Source organism: Pogoniulus pusillus, chromosome 4 (genome assembly GCF_015220805.1).
Source record: "Pogoniulus pusillus isolate bPogPus1 chromosome 4, bPogPus1.pri, whole genome shotgun sequence".
NCBI classification, from domain to species: Eukaryota; Metazoa; Chordata; class Aves; order Piciformes; family Lybiidae; genus Pogoniulus; species Pogoniulus pusillus.
Genome location: NC_087267.1, coordinates 42896574 through 42923182, shown reverse-complemented (window position 1 = coordinate 42923182; position 26609 = coordinate 42896574). Strand labels below are relative to the sequence as shown.

The 26609-nt window shown below is 44.9% G+C and overlaps 1 protein-coding gene across 1 annotated transcript in view; it reads right to left on the bottom strand.

Moving 5' to 3' along the window:
• ITIH5 (inter-alpha-trypsin inhibitor heavy chain 5) overlaps window positions 1-26609 on the bottom strand; it is a 58106-nt gene that overhangs the window by 16463 nt on the left and 15034 nt on the right. Inside the window, exons 6-7 of the mRNA XM_064142699.1 lie at window positions 18510-18679; window positions 17859-17975 (exon numbers count right to left, since the gene is read on the bottom strand). Of these exons, the coding sequence (XP_063998769.1) occupies window positions 17859-17975; window positions 18510-18679 (287 nt within the window). The remainder of the gene's footprint in view (window positions 1-17858; window positions 17976-18509; window positions 18680-26609) is intronic.

The window sequence follows — 26609 nt, the reverse complement described above, 5'->3', positions numbered from 1 at the left end:
AGGGCTGGAGCACCTCTGCTATGCAGATAGGCTGAGGGAGTTGGGGTTGTTCAGCCTGGAGAAGAAAAGAACTCTGGAGGCACCTTACAGCTTCCTTCCAATACTTCAAGGGAGTCTACAGAAAACCTTGAGAGGTGTCTAACAATGTGACAAGAGGGAAGGGGTTTAAGCTGAAGGAGAGTAGGTTTAGACTGGATCTTAGGAAGAAGTTCTTCAGTAAGAGGGTGGAATAAGTTGTGCAGAATGGTTGTGGGTGACCCCTCCCTGGAGGTGGTTAAGACCAAACTGGATGAGGCCTTGGGCAACCAAGTCTAGCTGAGAGACATCCCTCCCCATGGCAGGGTGGTTGGAATAGCTGATCTCTGACCTAAGTCATTCTATGATTATACATATTTCTACACTGACAGCTTAGCTTATGAAGAAAATTGGAATTTCCTTCCCTGTGTGAAGCCCTGATCTCTGTGGTAGTAGGTGTCCTACATATATAAGATGAAACATCTCTTGCCAAAAAGCCTTTGCAAAGCTGTGAGGCATGTTAGACCTAACTAACCCTAAAAATCATGCATGACAATTAGGATAACAGCTCCCAGTGACTGGGAGAACCATGATCTGAACTAAAGAATTACTGAATAATTTCAATTAATACCAAAAGCCTTGTGGAGTTCTTCTAAAACCTTCCAGTAAGCCAAAAGTGTAGTTAAAATGGTTACACAGAGGTTGAAACACCTCTAACTATCTCAAGGCTGCCTGGGCTTTGTTCACAGGAGGACAGAATCAGAGAATCATAAAATGGTTTGGGTTAGAAGGGACCTTGAAAGGTCATCTAGTCCAACCCACCTGCAGTCTGCAGGGACATCTTCAACTAGATCAGGTTGCTCAGAGCCCCATCCAATCTCACCTTGAATGTTTCTAGGCATGGGGCTCTTACCACCTGTCTGTGCAACCTATGCCAGTGTTTCACCACCTTCACTGTTAAATACTTTTTCCTTATGTGCAGGATGAATCTTCCCTTTTTGTTTTGATCCATCACCCCTTGTCCTGTCACAACAGGCCCTGCTAAAAAGACTGGTCCCATCTTTCTTATAGGCTCCCTTTAAGTACTGAAAGGTGACAAGAAAGTTTCCCTGGAGCCTTCTCTTCTCCAGGCTGAATGAGCCCAACTCTCTCAGCCTGTCCTCACAGCAGAGTAGTTCCAGCCCTTTTATGTGTTTTGTGGACTCTTCTGGACCTGCTCCAAAAGGTTCATGTCTGTCTTGTGCTGAGGACTCCACAGCTAGATGCAGTACTCTAGGTGTGGTCTCACCAGAGCAGGGCAGCAGAATCACCTCTCTCAATCTGCCGGTCATGTTCAGCCCAGAATGTGATTTGCCTTGCTGCCAGCTCATGTCCAGCTTTTCCTCTACCAGTATCTCCAAGTCCTTCTCCACCAGGCTGCTTGAAATCACATCATACCCCAGCCTATGATGGTACTGAAGATTATCCCTACTCAGGTGCAGGATCTTGCACTTGGCCTTGTTGAACCTCATGGCCACTTCTTCAGCTTGTCCAGATCAAGCTTGTTCAGGACACTTACTGACGTATACAGAATCCAATGAATAGTTCCAGCAATCCAGAAATGTTTAATCTAATATGTTTAAATATATAAGATATAAAAAGAAGTCTTTAGTAGTCATTGCAGAGCCTTCTTGCTTGTCAGTTCTGCCCAAGCAAGTTGTTTTTCCAGCAGCACACCAACATTATATCACTCTGTTGCTTGTCATCCATTGTACAGAGGAGCAACCAAAGTGAGGAAAGTTGGTATCAAGACAAGTTCACAACAAGAGATGTTAAGGTTCCTCAGTAATGGGAGAGAAACCACTGAAGATAAGCCAAGAGAAGAAGTGCAGATGTGTCCAGTTCTCCCCAGTGTGACCAGCTGTAATTTAACAGTCATGCAGCTGCATTCACATGGAGACAAACTTCTGCTTAGACCAGCTCAGAGAAGATGCCCCAGAGCAGCCTCTGCCTGTGCAAATGTAACCTAGATTTGGATGCAAAACACATGAGAGGAATATGAGGCAATATCTGCAAGTAGAGGGATCAGCAACTTTTCTGCTCTGCCCTTTTTTGGCCACCCTTAAGCCTTTCAAATTCCGAGGAAAGCTTTATGGGACCTATGGTGGACTCATCAGCATTTAAAGGTTTCTCTCATGTCTATCAGGGATGTATGTGAAGGGCTTGACCAGACAAAATGGGAAAGATAATCAATAGTGCAAGAAATAATATATTTCTAGGCCTCATCTTTCTATGTAAAGACTGTTTAAGAAGGAACTCAAAAGACTGAACAAGCTGTGTCATCAATATCGTTTTGTATTCTCCACTGAAGCTGATGATGCAATGATGCAACTGCAAACAAATTACCCACCACAGTGGAATCTGTAATCATCCCAGCTGGTGACTTGGCTTCCAGACCAGCTGAACTTAAGGGGAATATTTCCCATAGCTTCAAGTATTTTGGAGCCAGGTCTGGAATCCCTCCTTGACTGATTCTGTCCTCTGCAAGGATCACAGGATTCATCTCACCATTTGTTTAGCTGGAACATTGCTCCATGTCTCAACACCAGGCATTTGCCAAGTGCTCCATAGGCAAAAATACTAAACCAAATGGTGTTGGAAGAGGCTTTTTCAAAGAGAAGGGAAGAATCCCACTAGGTTTACATCATTATATACACCAAATCAGCCTCCAGAAAGATGAATGCCAGACCCAGACACAAAGACGTTCTTCCCAGCCTAACAGTCCATAAATAACTTGCTAAGATGAGCTAAATAACAGTTATCTGAAAGAGAGAAAGGGGTTTATGCTGTCTTATCTCCTCTTTTACAACAGTAGAAGTGTATCAAAAGATACATGACATCACCCTTCAGAGAATTCCTCATTCACAGCCACATTTTGCAGAAGTGGAAATCAAGGCACGGACTACTTCAGTAATGATGTCTATGCCACAAATAGAGAGCCTCCCAAAACCTGGTGTTTCCAGCTGTAATTCCAGTAGGCCAAATCATCTCTCATGCATGCATAGAAGGGAAAGTAGCAATCACACAGTGAAGAAAAGGACTCTGCAATTCATTCCACCACAAAGAGTGGCCCATGCATTTGTTCCTCAAAAATGGGATCAAAGTAAGCAGAAAGCAAAAATGGAGAATCTTCTATCTTATATGAGCATGATTGGGCCCTCATGTCAACTTTTTCTGAAGTAAGCTCAGGGCAGGATATTAAAGCAAGAAACAGACCACAACAGGTCCCTACATGCCACATTCACTACGGGGTAGAAAAGGAAGAGAAACAGAGGTTCCTAGAAGGAATGATTTGGAGGAGAACTTCCCAAATCTCATTATACATAATATAGCCCTGTGGTGGTAGGCTTGATGGGGCAAACGTGGGCTTATCCACATTGGCTTGCCCAGACATGTTCCCCTGCCCTCCCTCCTCCTGTGCTGGGGGAAGCAAGCGTGGGAGGAGAGGGCAAAAGCCCTGGCTTCACCTAATATGGTGAAGCCTGGCAAAGAGCCATTCTGCTTGGCTAATCTATGTCCAATGCCCTATTAGTCTTGGGCTGGATATTGATAAAAGGGATAAGCAGGTAGCACAGGGTGCTGCTGCTGCCTCATTTTGCATCCTGAATTTGCCTGGAGAGCTTACCAGGACATTGTGACACCGTGCTGAGACTGCACACGCAAGACATCCTGCCTGCACCTGAAAGTCTCCTGCTAAGACTAGAAGTCCTGGAGATACACAGATCATCCAGAGGAGCCAGGAGACAAGGTCAGAGATGGTCTGCCTCCTTTCCCCAGAAGTCTGGGAAGAATCAAGTCTCAGCAGCCAACAAGACGGAGCTCTACCTGCTTCAGGTACTCTGATTTATACTTTGTGAGTAAATATTTAAAAGCCTCTTCCAGTATAATATTTGTGTTTGCCACTTTAAGAAATAAAGTGATCCAGTTTTGCCTGATCCCTGCATGTATAAATTTCCAACCCCTGCATTTTTGAACCTGTGAATAAGTTTTCTGGCAAGTTTAATGTTAAACAGATTTCATAGTTATTAACAACTATCACCTGGATATCAAAATTAATAGAGATTATTAATTTTGCATAGTCAGTCGCAAGCCCTGATTGTAATTAACATCTCTTGACCTTTTCCATTACAAAACTCCTCTTTTCAGTTTGGCTTTTGGTTTTTTTACTTATTTTTTTTCCCAGTTCTATCAAACTACACTTTTCTCAGAGGGATATATTTGGCCCAAACAGCTCTGTTGTTTCTGAGAACAAGGCAACAGGAAAAACAATTCTGCTCTGGCCTTCTTGCAGAGACTGTATCTCACCTCCCCTGTGCTCAGGAATTCTTTTTGACATTCTTGCCTGTGCTTAGCCAAAAGAAAAGGAGAAAAGGAGAAAAGAAAAAAGGTGAAACAATGCAGAGCAACAGTGCAGTTTGATGTACACAGCATCCAAGCTAGAACTACAAAAGAAGTCAGGAGGAAAGTGAAGCAGACTTTCCTAGAAAACACAGCACTTCTCCACACCCTCATACAAGGGCCAAAGGTGGGGCTGGAACCAACACTTTCACTTCCCTTCTTTCAAACACTCTTTCCTTTTTGTCTCATTTTTGTCACAGTGTAGTATTTTTTTCCCCAGGAAAATGTTCTGTCATCATTTAACAAGCATGGACAGGGAGTCTGGATTCTGGTATCTCTACATGTGCTTGCCTCTGCAAATTCAATTTTAAAACCCTTTTAATTTATGTAATATATATACACACAAACACATGCACAAGTGTTCGTGTGTGCACATGGGTTTGCTCCAAAGCAAAGAGAGAGGAAGCCATATGGGTCATTCTTTTGTAGCTTTTACCTCACCTCCAGCAAAAATGAAGGGTGAGATTCAGCTTTCCCAACTCAGTCATCAAAAAGCTGGGCATTGCATCTGATCCTTCTAGACAGAGGAAGACACCTCCAGAGCATAATCCATCCCATCTGTTTCACATGGGTTCTACCATGGGCTGAGTCATTTGCTCAGGGAGGTGGTGGAGTTGCCATCCCTGGAAGTATTCAAGAAAAGACTGGCTGAAGCACTCAGTGCCATGGTCTAGTTGATTGGGTAGGGCTGGGTGATAGGTTGGACTGGATGATCTTGGAGGTCTGGTTGATTCTCTGATTGTCTAGAAGTGACTGTCTCCCAGTATTGCCTTCAAAAGGCTGAGTAGCTCAAGACAAGAGAAGACAGGACTCACCTCAAGACCTTATCCTTCCCAGTCCTGGATATTATAGTGCTTAGCGAAGCCAAAAGGAGCTGAACTGGCTCTCCACCTTTCCCTGAGTGCTCCCAAATGCTTGGCTCATATGAATGTGTTTCCATTTCCCCTTCCAGCCCATAAGAACCTTCAGGTTTATCTTGAAGACTGCAGTCCTCACAAGACAGCAACACATGCTTTGCTACCAATATTCCTCACCCATAAGTAGGCTATGAGAGAGACATGACTTGCCTTTGGAGGGCTGGATATGATTCAAGGGCTGGCAAGCAAAAGCAACTTTAAGTAAGAATATCTTGGTAAAAGTGCACTGCTTGAGATCCTTTGGAATGCATCTATGAACAGAGTTATGGGTGCACTAAACCCCACACAGGATCTGCAGGGCTCTTCTTTCAGAGGGTGCCTACCAGGAGCTCTGGACAAGACAGGGAAGCAGGCTTCTCATTCTAGCTTTGTAAAGCCACAGCTGGAATTTTTTGTTGCTCGGAGAAGCCAGGAACTGAGGGTTCCCAAGCTGCTCGCTGATGAAGATGGAGTCTTTGCACATCCACTCCCGCCTGGTTCCAGTGACTCATTGCACTGAAACTCGTGCTAAAGGGACTCTCTGTGGAACAGAGTATTAACCACTTCTTCTCTGGTGAGTAGCAAGGTCATTCTTCCACAACTGTGCATATAACACTGGTTCGCTTTGTGGATAAGCTGGGCACAAATCTAAATCACTTACACTGAGGAAAACCAGCTTAATGGTCCATCACCCTTGTGCCAGGTGCTGTAAGGTGCAACATCTCTGGATAGGCTGGATGTTAGGAGGAAGTTCTTCCCAGAGAGAGTGATTTCCCATTGGAATGGGCTGCCCAGGGAGGTGATGGAGTCACCGTCCCTGGAGGTGTTCAAGCAAAGCCTGGCTGAGGCACTTAGTGCCATGGTCTAGTTGACTGGATAGGGCTGGGTGCTAGGTTGGCCTGGATGATCTTGGAGGTCTCTTCCAACCTATTTGATTCTATGATTCCAGCATGCTTGCCTGGGTGGATGCATTTTTGTGTGGAGGATGGAACAAGGATTAAAGGAGAGGATATCAGAAAGCAATAATACAGAATTGCTGAGGGGGAAAAAAAAACTAAAATCCTTTTATGCATTCTGGGAATAGTTTGTAGCTGTCAGAAGCAAATTTTACATCATAATCCAAAAGATAACAATAGCTCAGTGAAGGAAAATTCCTCCATTTCCCCCAGATTAGCAGGGGTGAAATTGATCTGAAATGTGGAGGCTGAATTGCCACTGCAGCACCTTTGAGTCCAGAAGCTGTGCTGGTGAAGGAGCTGTCGGCACAGCTCCAACCTAGGGCTTGAAATGGTCACCTCCAGGATTACAAAATATCATTCCCCAAATCTGGAGAAGAGTCACTGTCTACAGCATAGGACAAGTTGGATGATCATGGCTGCCAGACAACTGTCACAGTTTTTATCTATGCCTCAGGAAAGCTGAAGATTTCCTTGCACTGTCTCAACAATCAATCTGCAGTGTCTTCTCAAGTTTACAAGGTCACAGCTCCCAGGCACCACTCTGGTCTTCACTGCATCTATACTTGGACATGCAATATAACTGCTGTAATTCTGGTTCTTGCTTGCTAAGAGCCATATATCACAGCTGAGATGATTTGGGGCTGTATGATCCCAAGCAATAGTAGGAAGAGGAGAACTCCAACTCTATGTATCAGTATAGAATCATGGAATCAAACAGGTTGGAAGAGACCTCCAAGGTTATTCAGTCCAACCTAGCTCCCAGCCCTATCCAATCAACTAGACCATGGCACTAAGTGCCTCAGCCAGGCTTTGCTTGAACACCTCCAGCCACGGTGACTCCACCACCTCCCTGGGCAGCCCATTCCAATGCCAATCACTCTCTCTGCCAACAACTTCCTCCTAACATCCACCCTAGACCTGCCCCAGCACAACTCAAAACTGTGGACTGACCTGCTGGAGACGAGCAAAAGGGAAAAGGACCTGAGGGTCCTATTGGATGGAAGGTTGACCACGAGCCAGCAATGTGCTTTTGTGGCCAAGAAGGCAAATGTCATTTTGGGGTGGATTAGGAAGGCTGTGGTGAGTAGGTCCAGAGAGTCCACCTCCCCCTCTACTCAGCCTAGGTGAGGACACATCTCAAATATTGTGTCCAGTTCTGCTCCACTCAGTTCAAGAGGGATCTCAGGGAACTGCTTGAGAGAGTCCAGCACAGAGCCACAAAAACTATTAAGGAAGAGGAACATTTTCCTTATGAGGAGAGTCTGAGGGAGCTGGGGCTCCTTAGTTTGGAGAGGAGGAGCCTGCAGGGTGACCTCATTAATGTTTATAAATATGTAAGGAGTGAGTGCCAGGAGGCTGGAGCCAGGCTCTGCTGGGTGATGCCCAATGACAGGACAAGCAGCAATGGATGGAAGCTGAGGCATAGGAAGTTTCATGTAAACAGGAGGAAAAAAATTTCACTGTGAGGGTGACAGAAGACTGGAACAGGCTGCCTAGGGGGGTTGTGGAGTCTCCCTCTCTGGAGATATTCAAGATCCTCCTGATGTGTTCCTGTGTGATCTGGTATAGGTAATCCTGCTCTGGCAGGGATGACCTTCCAAGGTCACTTCCAGCCCCTAACATTCTGTGATTCTGTGAACTTTCTCAGCTCTATTTCACTTTGGCTGGGAATTATCACCTCTGTACTTGGATCCTGGATCTAGCTACAACAGACATCACTTTACTTAAACACTGGTGGAGCAAATCATGAGAAAAGATACTCTCAAGGGAAAGCTGAGATCCTTCAGCATTTTCTTTGGTCAAAGAGTTGCCTCAGAGACATCTGGAACGATGTCAAACCATCTGGATACCTATTAGGAAGAATTTGAGTCCCAGTGACATTTCTCCCACAGTCTCTTGGTTGTTTGAGGAGCAGGGTGAGAGCAAAGCCTCGCTACCCTGAAAACTCTGCAGTTCAAAGGGAGACAATGTGTGGTTGTTAGATGCTGTGGCATTGCCAAACATTGGCCTTGCTATGAAGCAAGAGAAAAATTCAAACACCTCATTATAATGCATGTCCCAAGCCCACATATTCACAGTTTCCATTGCCTAGGAGCACTTGTGAGTGCTTCATCCTAGGCCCACATGCTCTCTGCAAGCTTTATGCCAGACCATAAAAAAAGATTTAAAAGCCTCTCAGTTCATGCTGAATGCATTTCTATATGGATAGCAGGTCTCTGCAGAGGCAGAGAGCTTGCCCAGCACCCACACCACCGGTGCTCTGAGGTCATCTGGCAGTCCTCAGCTGCACCCAAACACAGCTGCCATCTGCCCTCACAGCGGCTGGGCTGTGAGACATTGACACCAGTGACACAGTCTCTTTCCAGCTTCAGCCAGCACCAGAGAACAGCACAGGCTTGAGATTCATTCAGTCTAAAGAGCATGGCTAGCAGAGAGGAAAGCATTCAAAGCCAAAGCCTTTGGAAGGCACTACACATAAGCTGAAAGAGATGCACAAGATCAGTGTCTGCAGACAGCAGAACAGAATCAGTCAGGGCTGGAACGGATCACAAGGATCATCTACTTCCAACCCCCCTGCCATGGCCACGGACACACTACCCTACATCAGCCTGGCCACAGCCTCAGCCAGCCTGGCCTTAAACACCTGCAGGGATGGGGCCTCAACCACCTCTCTGGGCAACCCATTCCAGCCTCTCACCACTCTCATGATGAACAACTTCCTCCTCAGGTCCAGGCTGAATCTCCCCAACTCCAGCTTTGCTCCATTCCCCCTAGTCCTCTCACTCCCTGACAGCCTAAAAAATCCCTCCTCAGCTTTTTTGTAGGCCCCCTTCAGATACTGGAAGGCCACAATGAAGTCACTTCACAGCCTCCTCTGCTCCAGACTGGACAGCTCCAACTCTTTCAGTCTGTCCTCATAGCAGAGCTGCTCCAGCCCTCTGATCATCCTCATGGCTCTTCTCTGGACACACTCCAGCATCTCCACACCCTTCTTGTAATGGGGGCTCCAGAACTGGATGCAGTACTCCAGGTGGGGTCTCACCAGAGCACAGTAAAGGGGGAGAATCACCTCCCTTGACCTGCTGGCCACACTTCTCCTCATGTAGCCTAGGATGTGGTTGGCCCTCTGGGCTGCAAGTGCACACTGCTGGCTCATTCTGAGCTTCTTGTCCACCAGCACCTCCAGGTCCCTCTCCTCAGGGGGACTTGGAACCACATGTGGACTTGGGACCACATGCAACCACATACTGAAACATGTCACAACTTCTAAGAAACTTTACTTTGTTTTTCCAGATCCCACATGAAAGACCATATTTGACAAGAAAGAAGATGAAGACATAAAGCATAAGCTCAAAGGGAATTATGACCCCATATCTCTGTTCAGTAACTTGTCCTAGAGTGCAACAGTGCAGAGAAGGACTCAGAAACTAGACCTCCTACAGTGACAAGGAGAGGAGTACAAGTAAATATGTTGTTTGGCAAAACACTGGAAGGAAACACAAGAAAAAGCCAAAATGTAACAAAAACCCCAAACCAAACAAGATACCAACCCTCCACCCCCCAAAGAAAACCTAAACAAACACCACCACCCAAAACCAACACACATACCAAAAAAAACTTACAACAAACCCTAAACGACAAAAAAAGAGCTACTCTCTCCCCCTTAGTATCCTCTATGCTTTAGTTCACATCTTTCACTTTGCAAACTTGAAAAGTCAGCTAGTTAAAAAAAACAAATGTGAGTTTTCCAGCCTACAACAGCTATACCTGGTTAAATCTGCACATAGACTCTCAAAGGGATTAATACTTAAGGGAAGGCTGGCATCAAAGCCACACCTTAAGTGGCACTGTCAAGATCAGATGAAGTGCTACCATAGAGCTGGTTTGAAACCCAGCAGCCATGGAAAAGGCAGTGTGAGCACCGTTGGCACATTATAGGGAGGAGCTGAGGCACAGAGAAGGCAAAGGTTTGGGCAGTGTCATTCCTGTTGAGGTCCAAAGCCATGTCCTATAAGTTCTGCTTTCCTCTGTGTCCCCATTTCCTTTCTGCCCACATACTGCAGACCACATGCCAGCAACAGGGACTTTTGTACCAAAAACCAGGCTTAACCCAGAAGTGCATCCTTTTTTCATGCCTCTTTTGAGGAGGACAATCTTCCCTTTCTTCCTCTGCAGGGAGCATCATGCAGTTCAGGGACTGCAGCTAACTCTTTCCCTGTCAATGTATCTTTGTTCTTTTCCCTGATAGACACTGATCATGTAACCAAGGAAAACTCCTTCACAGTTCTGGACAACAAGCATTTTGTTTTACACTGGAGGGAGTTTGGTTGTAGAGCTCTGGACAATGAAGGTCTGTCTCCAGTCTGTGGTCCAGTCTCTTGTGCCTGAACATCACAGATCCCTTGCTAGCAACTTGAACACTATTGATTCCCTGTATGGCCTGAGAAAAAGTTGCTTTGTAGTTTCTCCATCTGCAAAAGAAATACTTCAGCACTTAGAGCAACTGTTTTTATTGTCTCCTATGAAAGAGATTTTCCACTTGACATGGAATAAATCACTTAGCATCACACAAACCCAGAGCATTTAAGCACTGGATTTCTGCTCAGTGAAAAATAAAACTGTCTTCAAGAATGTGGAAAAGTTTAACCATTAACCTCACGAAGTTCAACAAGACTAAGTGCAGGGTCCTGCATCTGGGTCGAGGCTACCCAAGCACAAATACAGCCTGGGCAGTGACTGGATGGAGAGCAGCCCTAAGGAGAGGGAATTGAGAGTGCTGGTGGATGAGCCAGCAGGTAGTGACAGGACTAGAGGGAATGGAGCGAAGCTGGAAGTGGGTAGGTTCAGGCTGGATGTGAGGATAAGTTGTTCATCATGAGGGTGGTGAGAGGCTGGAATGGGTTGCCCAGAGAGGTGGTTGAGGCCCCATCCCTGGAATCATTTAAGGTCAGGCTGGCTGAGGCTGTGGCCAGGCTGATGTAGGGTAGGGTGTCCGTGGCCATGGCAGGGGGGTTGGAAGTAGATGATCCTTGTGGTGCCTTCCATCCCTGACTGATTCTATGATTAACTGGGGTAACTCACTTCTCTAGCATCCAACAGCATGGTGAGGATAAATCAATGAAAAACTGCAAGATCATCTGGTGTCTCAGGAACTGGAGTTTCACAGTGTTTCATGATCCCAGAGGTCAGGGTAGATGCTCAGCCTTTGCAATCTTATTGCAGTGCTGAAGATACAAATAAATGCCAAAGATTTAAGGAGGCAAAGTCTTATCAGCACCAAGCATCATTACTCTGAGCATCTATCAGCAGCTCTCTATGAATTAGATCTGGAGCAGGAAACACTTCTGTACAATAAGTCAAAGTGTAAAGGCTGCCCCACAGTGCCATGCTGAAATAGCCTCACTGTTTCCAGTGAAGTTAACCAGGCAGACAGCCAAACTGGCACAGCAATGCACGAAGGCCACATTCTTGTCTGGTGCTTAGTTCATTTTAAGTGGCATCACATCCTATAACACGCCAGTCAGACGCTCAAACCCCCACCCTGTCAGCATGACAAGCAAATTCCATGAAGCCAGAAGCAAAAAAAGTCAACTACAAGGGGAAAATGCCCCATGTCCTCAATTCAGAGTTAGACATCTCCCCAAATGGCCATCCTCAGAAGACAGAGCTAGTTCAGACCCAGCACATGAAAACTGTTCAAACAGTTCAAACAGATCAGCAGCTGGCACAGGGCAGGGAAGAGCTGACATGCCTAAAAGGTTGTCCACAGCACATCCCCGTGATTCCAGCAACCATAAGCTCCTATGCTGCACAGCTTCACTGAGACACAGGTCATTATGCTTTTATGTTGCTTATCCTGAGTTCTTCATCATGTACCCTCTCACTCACAGTGTGCCTCAGCTGTCAAAAGCCTGGCAGGTTTGAAGTTTTCTAGCCTCTTCTCAGGACATCCTACCAGTGCATGTACCCTGCTAAGAGAAGTGTGTTGCTCCTCCATGGAAAGATGTTTCCTCTCCATGGGGAGAAGATCTGTGATCTTTCACAGGGGACAGACTGCACCACTCCTACTCAGAGTGGAGGTTTTATTCCTCCATGAAAAGGAATTCTGTATTTCCACAGAGATAAAGTATCTGTTATCACTCCACAGAAGCTGTGATTACTTAGCACCTCTTTGCATAGCCCTGGACCTTTTCCCTTGAACTGCAATACCTTTTACATTTAGACATGAATTCCCCATTTTCATCTCCAGTGAGTGATGGATGACGATGAGGATTGCAAAGATGCAGCACCTTTGCTCAGGGGTAGTGCTAAGAGCACCAAATTATTTTCCAAAACAAACTTCCCTCTTTTCCCACCTGAGAGTCTGCCACAAGGCTCTCACAGCCCTCCTCTTTTTATTTTCCATATTTCCAAATCCCCTCAGCATTTCCAGCTCCAGGATCCCCAGTTGATCCTGTACATCCTCTTGTCCACTTCCAGCCCAAGCCACTGCCTCAGACATAAGCACAGGCCAAATCTTTGCCCAAATCTTCTCTGCTCTACAGAGAGGAAAGCAGATGTTTTGGAGAAATATATTTCACTATGGAGTTATCTGGTGACTATTTAATTATGTTTTAGTGTTTGGGGAAGGCAGATTATTTTGATGCATGATGAGTATTTGCATCTTACTTGGAAGCTGGACAATCAAAGTCTGTATGGATCTGATGTCTTATTTACTGCAGTAGTTTTTATATTCCATATTCACATCTACAGAGAGGACCAAGATGACATTGTTCTTGTATATTCCAAAGTAGGAGGCAGCTGCCTGAAGCTGGTTCTTTGTTCACTCAAGCTGTTGTTTTCCAGCAGAAATGGAAAACCTGACAAATCTTTCCTCTTCACAGTGGCTTTAAACTCATTAAAGGCTGTAATTAGAATTAGCATTTTTTCCAAAGTCCCCCAGTGATTTAAGGTAGCTCTCCTAGGCAGCAGCCATTATTTAGACTAGTGGTCAACAAGCTCACAGGCAGCTCTGCAGCAACCAGCAGAAGTCAGTGGAGTGAGAATATTCAGTGTTCAGGTATATGTTTGCTCTCTCTCACCACCCTGAAACTACTCAGAGGGAGTCTGTGTATTGAGGCTCTTTCAATCTCAACTACTGTGATTCTATGTATATAGAAGGCACTCAGGCCCTCAGAATTGTTCAGGCACTTTGGGTCACAGATCAACAGTGTCCCTTGGATGGATACAGGCAAATAAAATGCTTGCAAGTATGCAGTAGGTCTCAGCTTCAGCTGAGTTCCTCCTAATGCAATTAACCTCAAAGAAAATTACAGTCTGGCACACTACCATTGACAAGTTGCCAGGCTTGTGTAGCAAACTATTTAACTGAGTGTGTGGGCATTTATTGCCCGTGGGAGAGGTAATGTGAAATGAATCTGTAGTTGAAACAACTATGTTCTACTGCACGTCTGCAAAATATCTGCAGATCCAGCCTCTTGTGGACACATTCATAGCTTGGAACATACTTCTTTTCCTGTAACACAGGGTTACAGACTAATAAAGGTAATTTTTCAGTATGTTTAGTGGAGCTGGGTGTAATCATGCCAGCCACAAGATAGTGAACCTATAAATGATCCTTCCTTCTCCTAGTTATTTTACTGATGTAAATCAGTTTGAACTCCCTCTACCTGGCCAAAGGTATACCATGTAAACCAGGTCAGACAGCAAAAAGGGCAAATGATTTTGATTCCCAGTAAACCTTGGAGATACAACCTGCTCTCCAGGCTCTTCTAGCTCCTGGAAAAGGCAGCTTTTCCACACAGAGCTTATCACCTCTTTGCAAATGAAGGATCAAAGTTCATAAAGACAAACCCCCAGTATTACCCTTGTCAATGGAATGGCAGTAATGACATGCTAAGTCTTGAACACACAGGCATTTTTTCATGATTATGCTAGAGTTTTCTGTTCCTTACCCTTCTCTCCCTGAGTGTTAGGAGGTAAAAAGTGCAAAGGCCCAGATCTCCAGTGGAGGTGGACAGCTGTAACACAGCTGAGTCTGCTAGACATTACTAGAGCCCAGAGGCTATGGCAACTGCAGGAGGGATAAGCACAGCAGTCAATCTTCTCCACAAAGATCATGGAATAGATTCACAGAATCAGCCAGGTTGGAAGAGACCTCCAAGATCACCCAGGCCAACCTAGCACTCAGCCCTATCCAATCAACCAGACCATGGCACTAAGTTCCTCAGCCAGGCTTTTTCTCAATCACCTCCAGGGATGGTGCCTCCACCACCTCCCTGAGCAGCCCATTCCAATGCCAATCACTCTCTGCCAACAACTTACACCTAACATCCAGCCTAGACCTCTTCCAGGCACAACTTGAGATTGTGTCCCCTTGTTCTGTTGGTGGTTGCCTAGCAGAATAGATGAATCCCCACATGGATACAGCCTCCTTTCAGGTACTTGTAGACAACAATGAGGTCACCCCTGAGCCTCCTCTTCTCCAGGCTAAACAACCCCAGCTCCCTCAGCCTCTCCTCACGGGGCTGTGCTCCAGGGCTCTTACCAGCTTTGTTGACCTTCTCTGGACACCTTCCAGCACCTCAACATCTCTCTTGAACTGAGGAGCCCACAACTGGACACAGCACTCAAGGTGTGGCCTGACCAGTGCTGAGTACAGGGGAAGAATAACCTCCCTTGTCCTACTGGTCACACTGTTCCTGATCCAGGCCAGGATGCCATTGGCTCCCTTGGCCACCTGGGCACACTGCTGACTCATCTTCAGCTACTATCTATCAGCACACCCAGGTCCCTTTCTTCCTGGCTGCTCTCCAGCCACTCTCTCTCCAGCCTGTAGTGCTGCTTGGCATTGTTGTGGCCAAAGTACAAATCCCTGCACTTGGCTTTCTTAAATCGCATCCCATTGGCCTCTGCCCACCCATCCAACCTGGCAAGGTCCCTCGGCAGGGCTCTCCTACCCTCCAACAGATCCACACCTGCTCCTAGCTTGGTGTCATCAGCAAACTTACTGATGCTGTACTCAATCCCCTCATCCAGATAATCAATAAAGATATTGAACAGGACTGGGCCCAGCACTGATCCCTGTGGAACACCACTAGTGACAGCTGCCAACTGGATGTGGCAACCTTCACCTGCACTCTCTGGGTTCTGCCATCCAGACAGTTCTTGACCCATATCAGAGTGAATCTGCCCAAGCCACAGGATGCCAGCTTTGCCAGGAGCCTGTTGTGGCAGACAATGTCAAAGGCTTTGCTGAAGTCCACAGCCTGCCCCACATTCACCAGGCAGGTTACCTGATTGCAAAAGGAGATCAGGTTGGTCAGGCAGGACCTGCCCTTCCTAAACCCATGCTGGTGGGCCTGATCCCTGGGCCATCCTGTAAGTGTCTCTGTGTGTGCCTCTCATATGTGTCTCTATGAAGTGAAGGGAATGTCTCAAGGGTCTTAGTGATTTGAATGAAGCTGATCAATAGGTCTCACTCTGTGTCTTTGCAGCTGGGTCTAGACATCTTGTTGTTTTGAATGTATCTTAAGAAGAAAGGGATGGTACTAAAAAGCAGAAAATCATGTAGGAACATGAAAACCTTGGGAGAGGAAAAGAAGAAATGACTCACAATTAGATTGTGGGAACTGCAGGGTGCATGAAATCCTGACCCTGAGTCATTTTGACATTAATATCATGAAAGCAGTTAGTAGAAGAGTACTAAATTTCCTTGTGTTACTCTAGAAAAGGACGCACAGCTGATGTCTCTCATCCTTGCTTACACAACCCCGAAAACTGTCCTTTGTCATAGTTACCACAGCTGACCTGCAAGAGCTCTCTTTACCAGTGCTGAACATATTTTCAGCTGATCTTGCTTGTGACTCAGTGGAGAGAAATGAGGAAAGGCTTTCCCCTGGGGAATCATAGCCCCTCACACACCGCCATAGATCACCACAGCTGCAAGAGTCCAGGGAAAAAGAGAACAAGGAGGCATTTCCTCTGCTCAGATGTATCCTGCCATCAGAAGACAGATTTGTAATTTAACAAACATTTTAATACCAAAAACAAGTGGGTAAAAAGGCCACTGAGGAGACGTGGGCCATGGCTGTAATTGATCATACTTTCTTAGTGTACCGAAAGAGCCATATTATTCAGCCAGTCCTAGACTTTAGTCTTTTCTTGACTGATCTGTGTGGAAATTTTATATGACTTAGGTCATTATTCCATGAAGTTCTTTTCTCTGGAGTAGTTGGAAGTAGAGAAAAATAAGTTCTTCCTGCACATAGTACTCCTCCTTACTATAAGAATGGCTCTCCAAGAAAGGAGTACCTCATAGAATCATAGAATCAGTCAGTATTGGAAGGGACCACAAAAATCATCTAGTTCCAGACACCCCTGCCATGGGCAGGGACATCCTACCCTAGATCAGGCTGGTCACAGCCTCAGCCAGCCTGGCCTTAAACACCTCCATGGATGGGGCCTCAACCACCTCTCTGGGCAATCCATTCCAGCCTCTCACCACTCTCATGCTGAACAGCTTCCTCCTCACATCCACTCTGAATCTACCCATCTCCAGCTTTGCTCCATTCCCCCTAGTCCTAGAGTCACAGAATGTCAGGTTGGAAGGTACCTCAAGGATCCTCTGGTCCAACCTTTCTAGGCAACAATATATTTTAAACGAGATGGCCCAGAACTCTGTCAGGATGAGTCTTAAAACTGTCCCATGCAGGGGAACTCACTACTTTCCTTGGCATATTATTCCAATGTCTAACTGAAGGAAGTAGACTTCCCAAAGGAAGTAGATAACAGGACAAAAAACTGAGTTTACCTTTGACAAAGGTTCTGACTAAAGACTTGGCATCACTCTGGGCACAAGAGGCACCCATTTGTAGCAAATTAGCCTCAGATTCATGTATGTGCAGCAGGAGGAGCCAACTAGCCTATGAAGCAGACCTTGAAGGGTTAATCACTGACTGTTGTTTCTAGTATGTCTATGATAGAAAAAAACACTAATTCACTCAGGAGGAGAATAAAAGCTTCACAGTACAAGGTTAATCTGCTGACCCAAGGAGCTACTTGCCCCACTCACACTAGCTCCAAAACCCTTCTGAGTCTTAATCTCCCTGGTTCAGCCCTGTTTTGCTGGCTGACTGCTTTCACCATGCAGAACTGGCTCTGTTTGTCCTGTGTATTTGGTGAGGCAAGGCAGGCATTTTCTCAGCAGAAAGATAACAGAAAGCTGAGACCCAGGCTGTGTCCACAGGAATTAGTAAAGATTCAAAGACATCTTCATTTAAGGCCGTGTTCAGCACAGTACTAGATATGTTTGTTAACACTCTGTCTGCTACCTCTATCACTGGGGAACATAATTAGGAACCATAAAAGCCATACTTCACTTTAGCTCACAGTGGAGATGATTTCATTTAATAGTGGACATAGCTTCTAAATTAAGATTTATGATCACAAATGAAAGCAGATAGTAAAGTGTTAGCAGAGAGATGAAATCTGGACCAAACTCTTTGCAATCTTAAATCCAGCCAGTCAATCATAAGTGCAAAGGCCTCACCTGTTTCAGTTTTGTTCCCACCATGGAAGCACTGATGTCAAGCACAAATACAACATTCTTTGGCAAGGGAGGAAGATCTGTAGGGGCGAAGTAGTGCACGAAATACCCATTAAGGATCTGTGGAAGAACAATGAAGTGAGGAATCAAAGGCTGCTCACACATCATTATGGGATATTTGGTTGGGCACAGCTGATCCTGCTTGCTATGTCTGTGCCTATATTGGAGCATATGAGTGCTCCTTTGTATCTCCCTCAGTCCTGGTCCTCTGTTTATCCAGACTGGAGAAACCTACTGAAGATCTTCATATCTCTTTCCATGGTGGACTCTGGGGTTTCTTTCTAAATGCAGTAAAGTTATAGTAAATGTACACAGGGATCAGAACTACAACTGGCCTTGTATCCAGACATATACATCTGTATATTGAAGAAAGGAAAAGGAGATACAAAAAAGAAATTCAGCAAAGCAGATATCAGTAGTTTTTAAGGCAATCTTGGGCCTGCCAACTGACTGGTTTTATTCTGGATAGTTCTTACAAGATAGAAAAGTAGTCTTCACTTGGAAAACACATTCTGGGACATTTGGAGCATGCAAGACAACTGAGTCATCTCAGCCATAGTTAAGAAAACAGAAAAGGAGTCGTGTATACGGTACCTGAACATCCCCAATACTCAGTTCCCTGTTGACATCATATCTAATTATGAAGTCTCCCAAAATGCCATTTCGGGCAATCCTGGTTTGCTCGACAACGCTGGGATTGAAGGTAACTTTAGCTAAGGTTTTGGTATGTCCAATTACAGTAGAAGGAGGAGGAGAGACATCACCTGTTGAGATAAAACCACAGTAGCACAAGTTTGTCCCATCGCCTTACAGATGTCTAAGCAGAGCACACACAGCACAACCATGGAGTCATGTCAACTAGCATAGCTGCGTACTGAGATGAAAGGGTCAGCTCACCAGTGAAAACTTAACAGCTTAAGAACATCCCCCCCTCTAATTCTGAACTGAAACCAACACTGCAATGTCATCAGGGATAGAAATGGGCAAATTTTCTGTGCTTGCTTCTGTTTGGAGGTCAGAGAACTCAAAGGCCAGATACGCTTCATATGACTTAATTACTTGCTGTCTATAGTGAACACACAATTTCAGACATGTCTGCAATATTCATGCCAGCCAACTCTAGACATTTAGAATGCAGACCCTATACCTCAGATCCCACCAGTCAGTTCAAGTATGATTCATTTGAACTGTTGAAGCATTTCCTCTAGGATTAAATGAATCATACTGCAGAAGGCAAATCACTATCTGGGCTGCATCAAAAGTAGCGTGGCCAGCAGATGGAGAGGTGATTCTGCCACTCTGCTCTGCCCTGGTAAGACCTTACCTGTAGTACTCTGTCCGGCTCTGGGTCCTTAACATAAGAAGCACAGACACCTGATGGAGAAGTACCAGAGGAGCCCACAGAAATTATCAGAAGACTGGAGCACCTCTCCTGAGATGATAGGCTGAGAGAGTTGGGGTTGTTCAGCCTGGAGAAGAGGCTGACCAGAGAGACCTTGTAGCAGCCTCCCAGTATCTGAACAGGGCCAGAAGCTGGGGAGGGACTGTGTCCAAGGGTATGTAGCTCTAGGACAAAGAGCAATGGTTTTAAATAGAGGACAGGTTTAGACTAGACATTAGGAAGAATTTCTTTATTATCAGGGTGGTAGAACACTGGAATAAGTTGCCCTGGGATGTTGTGGAGGTCCCATTCCTGAAGATATTCAAGTTGCTTGATGGGACTCTGAGAAGCCTGATCCAGTTGGAGATGTCCCTGCTGACTGCAGGGTGTGTTGGATTAGATGACTTTTAAAGGTCCCTTCCAGCCCAGTGTGTTCTATGACTCCATCTCTCCTTACTGATTCTAAAGAGTTCTTGTGGTGGTTTATTCAGATGTACTGTACTGATCTCACTGTTTGATCTCTTGGTCTGACAAGTGTATGTTAGAACAAATCAGCATAGCTGCCTTTATGTTCAGCAAAGGGTTATCAGTGTAGTTGCTGGAGTTTCAGTCTTACTGACACAAAATTCAATGCTTACTGCTGCAGTCATGCAAACTGCATCCCTGAGATCCCTGGGATGCATCCCTCACCCTAACCTTCTACAGCCATTCCAGGGTCAGTGAAGAAAGATGTGCCTTTCAGAGGGCATCTCACATCCAGAGCAGAGTAGAGGGAGAGAATGACTTCCCTTGCCCTGCTGGCCACACTTCTCCTGATGCAGTTGGCCCTTCAGGCTGCAAGTGCACACTGCTGGCTCATGTTGAGCTTCTCATCCACCAGCACCTCCAGGTCCCTCTCATCAGGGCTGCTCTCCAGCCACTCACTACCCACCCTGGATTTGTACTTAGGATTGCCTTGACCCAGAGGCAGGACCTTGCACTTGGTCTTGTTGAACCTCATGAGGTTGTCTTGTGCCCACCTCTCCAGAGGTGGCTTTGGCTATTTGCCTTTACATTTATAGCTGTTCTGTGAGTCTATTTGAACAGACAAGGCTCAAGACAAGGCAGGGAAACATTTCCTCACCAGTCAAATTTCTACACCAAAAATATATATTTAGTTGGAGGACCTGGAATGTGAAATAAACTCATCAGCAAGTCTTGACCAAAGGAGTTTGAATGATAGATACTATTCAGTTTCAGTGAAGAACTGACTGTGCTTTGTGGCTTCTCTGACTATTCCAGTTCCAACCCACATATTCTGACAGAAGCAGAAAGAGAGGCTCTGGCCAATACACTGAAATCACTTAAAGACATTGCTGTCAGCTTTAAAAGGGGCTTACAAAATGGTTACCCAGAGCTTTGACATTTCTTCTAAAATCTGTGTGCTTTTCAGATTTCCCCTGGCAAAGAAAATCCATAAATGAAAAGGTTTGTAAGATTTTTATCTCCATCTTGATTTGGTTTTACTCTTATAGCTGCCTCCTGATCTGATGCATCAACAGATGTAAGATGTTTCTAATATACACTATGTCAGATTTACTTGTATTGCCCCTCCTGGATTTTCCATCTGTCTTTTATCACTTCCAAGATCACATCTAATTATCAGTGTGTGGAAAATGCTCAGAACTCCTGGAAAATGCTCAAGGATTCTGTTCTATTTGAGGGCTTCAGATTACTTCTCCTCAGCTGCTGAAAAGCAAGTGTTGTCACTTAGACTGCCTGACCACATCACATTAGGGTTGGTGAAAGTCAGCCCCACACTGGAAGTAGAAGCTCTCACCATATACTTAGTGCACATATACATCTGTGGCTGTGGTCTTGAGACTTCCCTTCTGTGTTTCTCTGCCACAAGGATGTCGATGGGTGAGCACAATACACTGTTCACCACAAAAGCATGAGTTCCAGTCCTAGTATTTCTATGGTTTCTGACTATCTGAAGTTAGCTGAGATAGGCAAACACTTCACACCCAAGTTTCCCCACTTGTTAAAAGTGTTCTGTAAAGTGCTGTGGAGGTAAGAATTGTCATCCTCTGTAACATAAACAACCTGAAATTGGTGTACCTTCATTAGCAGAGAGGTTTGACTAGATAATCTCCAAGGGTCCCTTCCATTCACTACCATTCTATGATTCTTTAGAAACTCTTGGAGAAGTTCCCAAGGGCTGCCTCACATAGGTATTGACAGTGAATGGCTGGGGGAGTCCTGCCATCTTGAGTGCTGTGTCCAGTTCTGGGCTCCTTAATTCAAGAAAGATGTTGAGATACTGGAACGTGTCCAGAGCAGTGCAACAAAGTTGGTGAGAAGTCTGGAACACAGCCCTGTGAGGAGAGGCTGAGGGAGCTGGGGGTGTGCAGCCTGCAGAATAGAAGGCTCAGGGGGGACCTCATTGCTGTCTACAACTACCTGAAGGGAGACTGTAGCCAGGTGGGGTTGGGTTCTGCTGCCAGGCAACCAGCAACAGAACAAGGGGACACAGTCTCAAGTTGTGGCAGGGGAGGTCTAGGCTGGATGTTAGGAGGAAGTTGTTGGCTGAGAGAGTGATTGGCATTGGAATGGGCTGCCCAGGGAGGTGGTGGGGTCACTGTCTCTGGAAGTGTTCAAGCAAAGCCTGGCTGAGGCACTTAGTGCCATGGTCTAGTTGACTGGATAGGGCTGGGTGCTAGGTTGGACTGGATGATGTTGGAGCTCTCTTTCAACCCAGTTGATTCTATGATTCTATGATCTTCTCCATAGCCACTCATCTCCTATCTCCAGGACAGAGATTGAAAACAAAGAATAATCTAACAGAAGTCCCAAAATAACTTTCTTTTTTTCCCCCTCTGGAATAATAGACATCAGGTCTGCAAGACAGATTATCTAGTATGTTGCTTGTTTCCAGACCAAATCCCTTCCTACTCAGTTTATGACATGACCTAGAAACACTCCAGACATCCAGTAATGGAAACTCGGTACCTGCCCTTGCCAGTCTTTTCCAGAGCTTCACTTGCTCACTATTAGACATTTTCAGTGTCTAATATACACTTTTTTTCCTTCCTGGTTTATAAGACCATGACTTCCTGTTCTTTCTATTATTGACCCAGAAAGCACAGTACTCTTTTCTTCCTTGTGGCAGCTCTTTATCTATTTGAATACAGTTCCTGTGTCTTCTCCCAGGTTTCTTTTTTAGGCAGCACTTGATATTTGGACCTCAATTACTCTGTTGGCCCAGTTCTTCTCAATCAAGTGGCTGAGAGAGGAAATTCTATGAGTGATTGCAGAGTACAGAGCATGGATGAGCTCCAATGACTTCAACTGGTCTGTGCTCACACTGAGGTAGTTAATAGGGCCTTTAGATAAACTCACTGCCAAATTCAGATGAAGAAGTAAACAGAGCAGAAAAAAAAAGCTTGGTTTTCTTTTCAAATGAAACTGTAGTCCTCACACAATGAACAGTTAAACTATTTTGGACACTGACAGAGGCAGGGAGCAAAGTTTCATTCTTCCACTAACAGAAGGAAATCTCTATACAACTGTGATAAGAAATCAAAACCTTTCTGAAAGCTATGACTTTGAAGAGAAATCATCATTCCCAAGCAGCTTAGTGCCTGCCTACACAAATCCATAACTAGTGCTCATACTGCTGCACTGGAAGAAAAGAATGAGGGCAATCATCTTTGAGGGTGTAACGAAGGACACTGTGTGGCCACCAGGAGGAGGGAAGTGATTGTCCTCCTGTACTCAACACTGGTGAGGCCACACCTCAAATACTGGGCTCAGTTTCGGCCTCTCACTACAAGAAGAATACTGAGGTCCTGAAGTACATCCAAAGAAGGGCAACTAAGCTGGTGAAAGGTCTAAAGCACAAGAGTTATGAGGAGCAGCTGTGGGAACCAAGTTTGTTTAGCCGTGAGAAAAGAAGACTCAGGGAAGCTTTATGCTCTCTACAACTACCTGAAGGGAGTTTGGAGTGAGGTGGATGTTGATCTCTTCTCCTGAATAACAAGTGATAGTACAAGAGGAAACAGTCTCAAATTGAGCCAGGCAAGGTGGCTCATTAGGACATTAGGAAAAGTTTCTTTACCAAAAGGCTTGTCAAGACCTGGAACAGGCTGCCTAGGGAAGTGGTTGAATCATCATCCCTAGAGGTATCTAAAAGATGTGTAGATGTGGTGCTTAGGGACATGACTTAGTGGTGGAATTTGCAGTGTTGAGTTAACAGCTGACTTCTTCCAACCAAAACAATTCAATGACTCTATTCTGATGTAGAAAATTACTCCATTCAGTGGTTAGCACCACTGATATCAGTGTCTCCTGTTTGGGGGGTTGTATGTGAAAGAAGACATCACCTGCACATGCCAAAAGGTCACTTTCCAAAACTCGCATGCCTAATGTCTTCCTTTGGGAAAAATATAAGTCCCATATGGAACTGTGTGCACAGGAGTCACTGACAAAGAAAATATCCTGGAAATCCCTGTCATCACAGTGACTCTGCTTCATATTCAGAGAGGATGTAGGGAGGACGTTCCAAGAGCCTCTGTCTGTAACAAAGCACAGCTTGACTTTTCATAAATCATTGCAAGCTTGTGGAACCAAATCCAGTCTTTGAATCTTGGTCCCCTGCAACCAAAACCAGGCTTAACTGCTTCTATTACTGTGATTTATGCATCATTTTATAAATGGGGGGGAAGGAAAAAAACATGTCCTTCACTCTTCCTCATCAAAGGACATCTTCTGTCTATAGGCCATTAACTTTCATCTCTTCTGTTCATCATGGACTGTATGGACAACAGCAGTTTGGCTGCAGTCAAAAGTGCAAATCATGAATAACCACTAAATAGAGATATTGGTTGTTCTACTATGGCTCCTGCATGGTGCACTGACTATATGGACAGCATGCAGAAAGCACTAGAAATGTAAGATGACTGGTCCATGAAATAAAGGCAGATCATCCATTCCTCCACCTTTTGTGTTCTAATTTTATTGTTATAATTTTGTTATATTACTGTTTTAATGTTTAAACTTAGTTTTATTAATAGCATTTATGAACTTCAATCACTGCTGGTTCTCATTGTCTGGAGCTGGGGAAGACTCCAAAGCCAAACACAATTGATTTCTAGTTGTTTTTATTTGCCACTCCATCACTGGACCTTCAGCACCAATACTCAGAAAAAGAAGGCAGTTTCTGATTCAGGTCAGTCAGAGGCAAAAGTGTCTAAATTACTTGTGAAGCTACATCTCAGCCTCGACAATGGTTTCAGGTTGGTGGTGTTTTAGACACATTACTCAGACTATCATTTAACTTCATGTCACACTACAATTTTCACCCAATACTCCCTAGGTAATTTATTAATACATATCAAAATCTCACCTTTTGTCATTAACTGTGAGATATTATGGACATCTTTGCAGACACAGAAAGCTGGGGAAGAGAGTTCAAACTAGACAGGCAGCACCATTTCCCAAAGTGCAAGCCTCCATTCCTTATTTGGTCATTTTGTTTAAGTTATTTGAGTCCTTAGAAGCCTTTAAAACTTGATTTGGGTTTTTTAAAGTCATTTAAGGCACCACAGAGAACACAGTATGGCAATGTCTGGTCTGGCATCCTTTACTGGCCACCTACTTCCTAGATTGCTACCAAGAGACCAAAGAGAACAAGGGACCAGGAGACGAGAAACCAAGAGATCAGACACTCCCAGTTTGCAGCCTGTCTGCCAAGCAGCCACTCTGACCTAGCACACAACTGATGTGTCTTTCACTTTAAACTCCCATAGCCTTCCCTGGAGGTCTCACTTCTCGTACAGATCTCTCTAGTCTTTGGGTGTCATCTGAGCAAGATGGCACTGCAGAGAGAACCTACTGAGACAGATGTTTTGCTTTTTAGATCAAGCTTGAGAGAGGACAGCTGACTGAAGCACAATGGATTTCCATGTCAAATGCTCCTTGCCTTGGCTTTGCCCTGCCTAAGAGTTTTCTTGTGGTTTCCATTTGTGTTTAGGAAGGCAGGAAGTTCCTGTGGTCTGCTCTCAGTGTGATTGATCTTGTTGGCCAGAAGAGATCATAAGCAATAAATCCTCCCTATCCAAAACAAACAGTCCTTCTCCAAGACCTATCTTAGAGTCTTCTGAGATCCTCTGGCAATTCTTTTTCTTCTCTTTCAATCTGGCTGCTGGTAGTGTCCTAATCTCTTCACCTTGCTTTAGATCAGAAGGAAGCTCAGCAAACCTCCTGAATCCATCAACACTATACACTCATCTGAGTAGCATTCACCTAAGTACCAAAGAAGTCTTGACCTGGCAGAATCACAAACCACGGACCCTGAAAGTGTGTTTGATATTTCAATGACTTCCACAGCAGTGATTCCACCAAGTTTTCACCAACTGTATAGGGCAACACAGGGAACCTGAGCTTTTGGTTACATTACCCATGCTGCAATGGGATACCTATTTTACATGCATTTTACTGTCTAGGGAGGATTACGGAATCCTAGAGCTTAAGCCCATTTTTATATGAGCTGTTTGGAATCTGAAGCACAATGCCAAGAATGATCAGTGCTTGGAGAGCAAGTTATGAGAGCCTTCCCTGTGTGTCATTTACATACAGGAATTTCCATACTGCACTAGACCTACCAGGAGTCTGTTCTGCTTGGTCTGTCTCTTACTTTGATCAATGCCAGATGTTTTGCAGGTAACTGTATGCCACAATGCAGTATGATACTCTCTCATAGGTAAAAAAGGCTTCCTGACGTTCATGATGAAGGGCAGGGCACATTTAGCACACAGTGTGTGGGTGTACAGCAGAGAAAGTAATTAGCTGTATGAAGATTGACCTGAAGCTAGTCCAAGTGACTGAGAGGCTTGATTTGGATTAAATCAGTAGGATCACAATGAGCAATCAGTTTGACTTCATGTTAATGTGCTTTAGGGTCTTTACTTGGCAGACATGACCAGCTGCACTGACTCTGTTGGCATCATGTCACCCAGAGTAACAGAGGATCAAGTCCCACAGGGCTTTACATCTTGCTTCCAGATCAAACTCACACTCTTCTTTGAGTGAGGGCTTTTTATCAACATGCAGCCATCACTATATTCTGTGCTACTCACTGTTAGTTTACACTAGAAAAATTACCTTTACACTGTCTGAATAATGGGCATAGTTGGGGTAAGTGAAGATACTCAGACTGCACTTAGTTCTTTGGCAAAACATGGGTCTTCCTCTTGGAATTTCCCATGTTCTAAAATGCAGGATTTCCTATCTGCCTTGGCATGGATGAATGGAAAAAACAATTCACTTAAAAT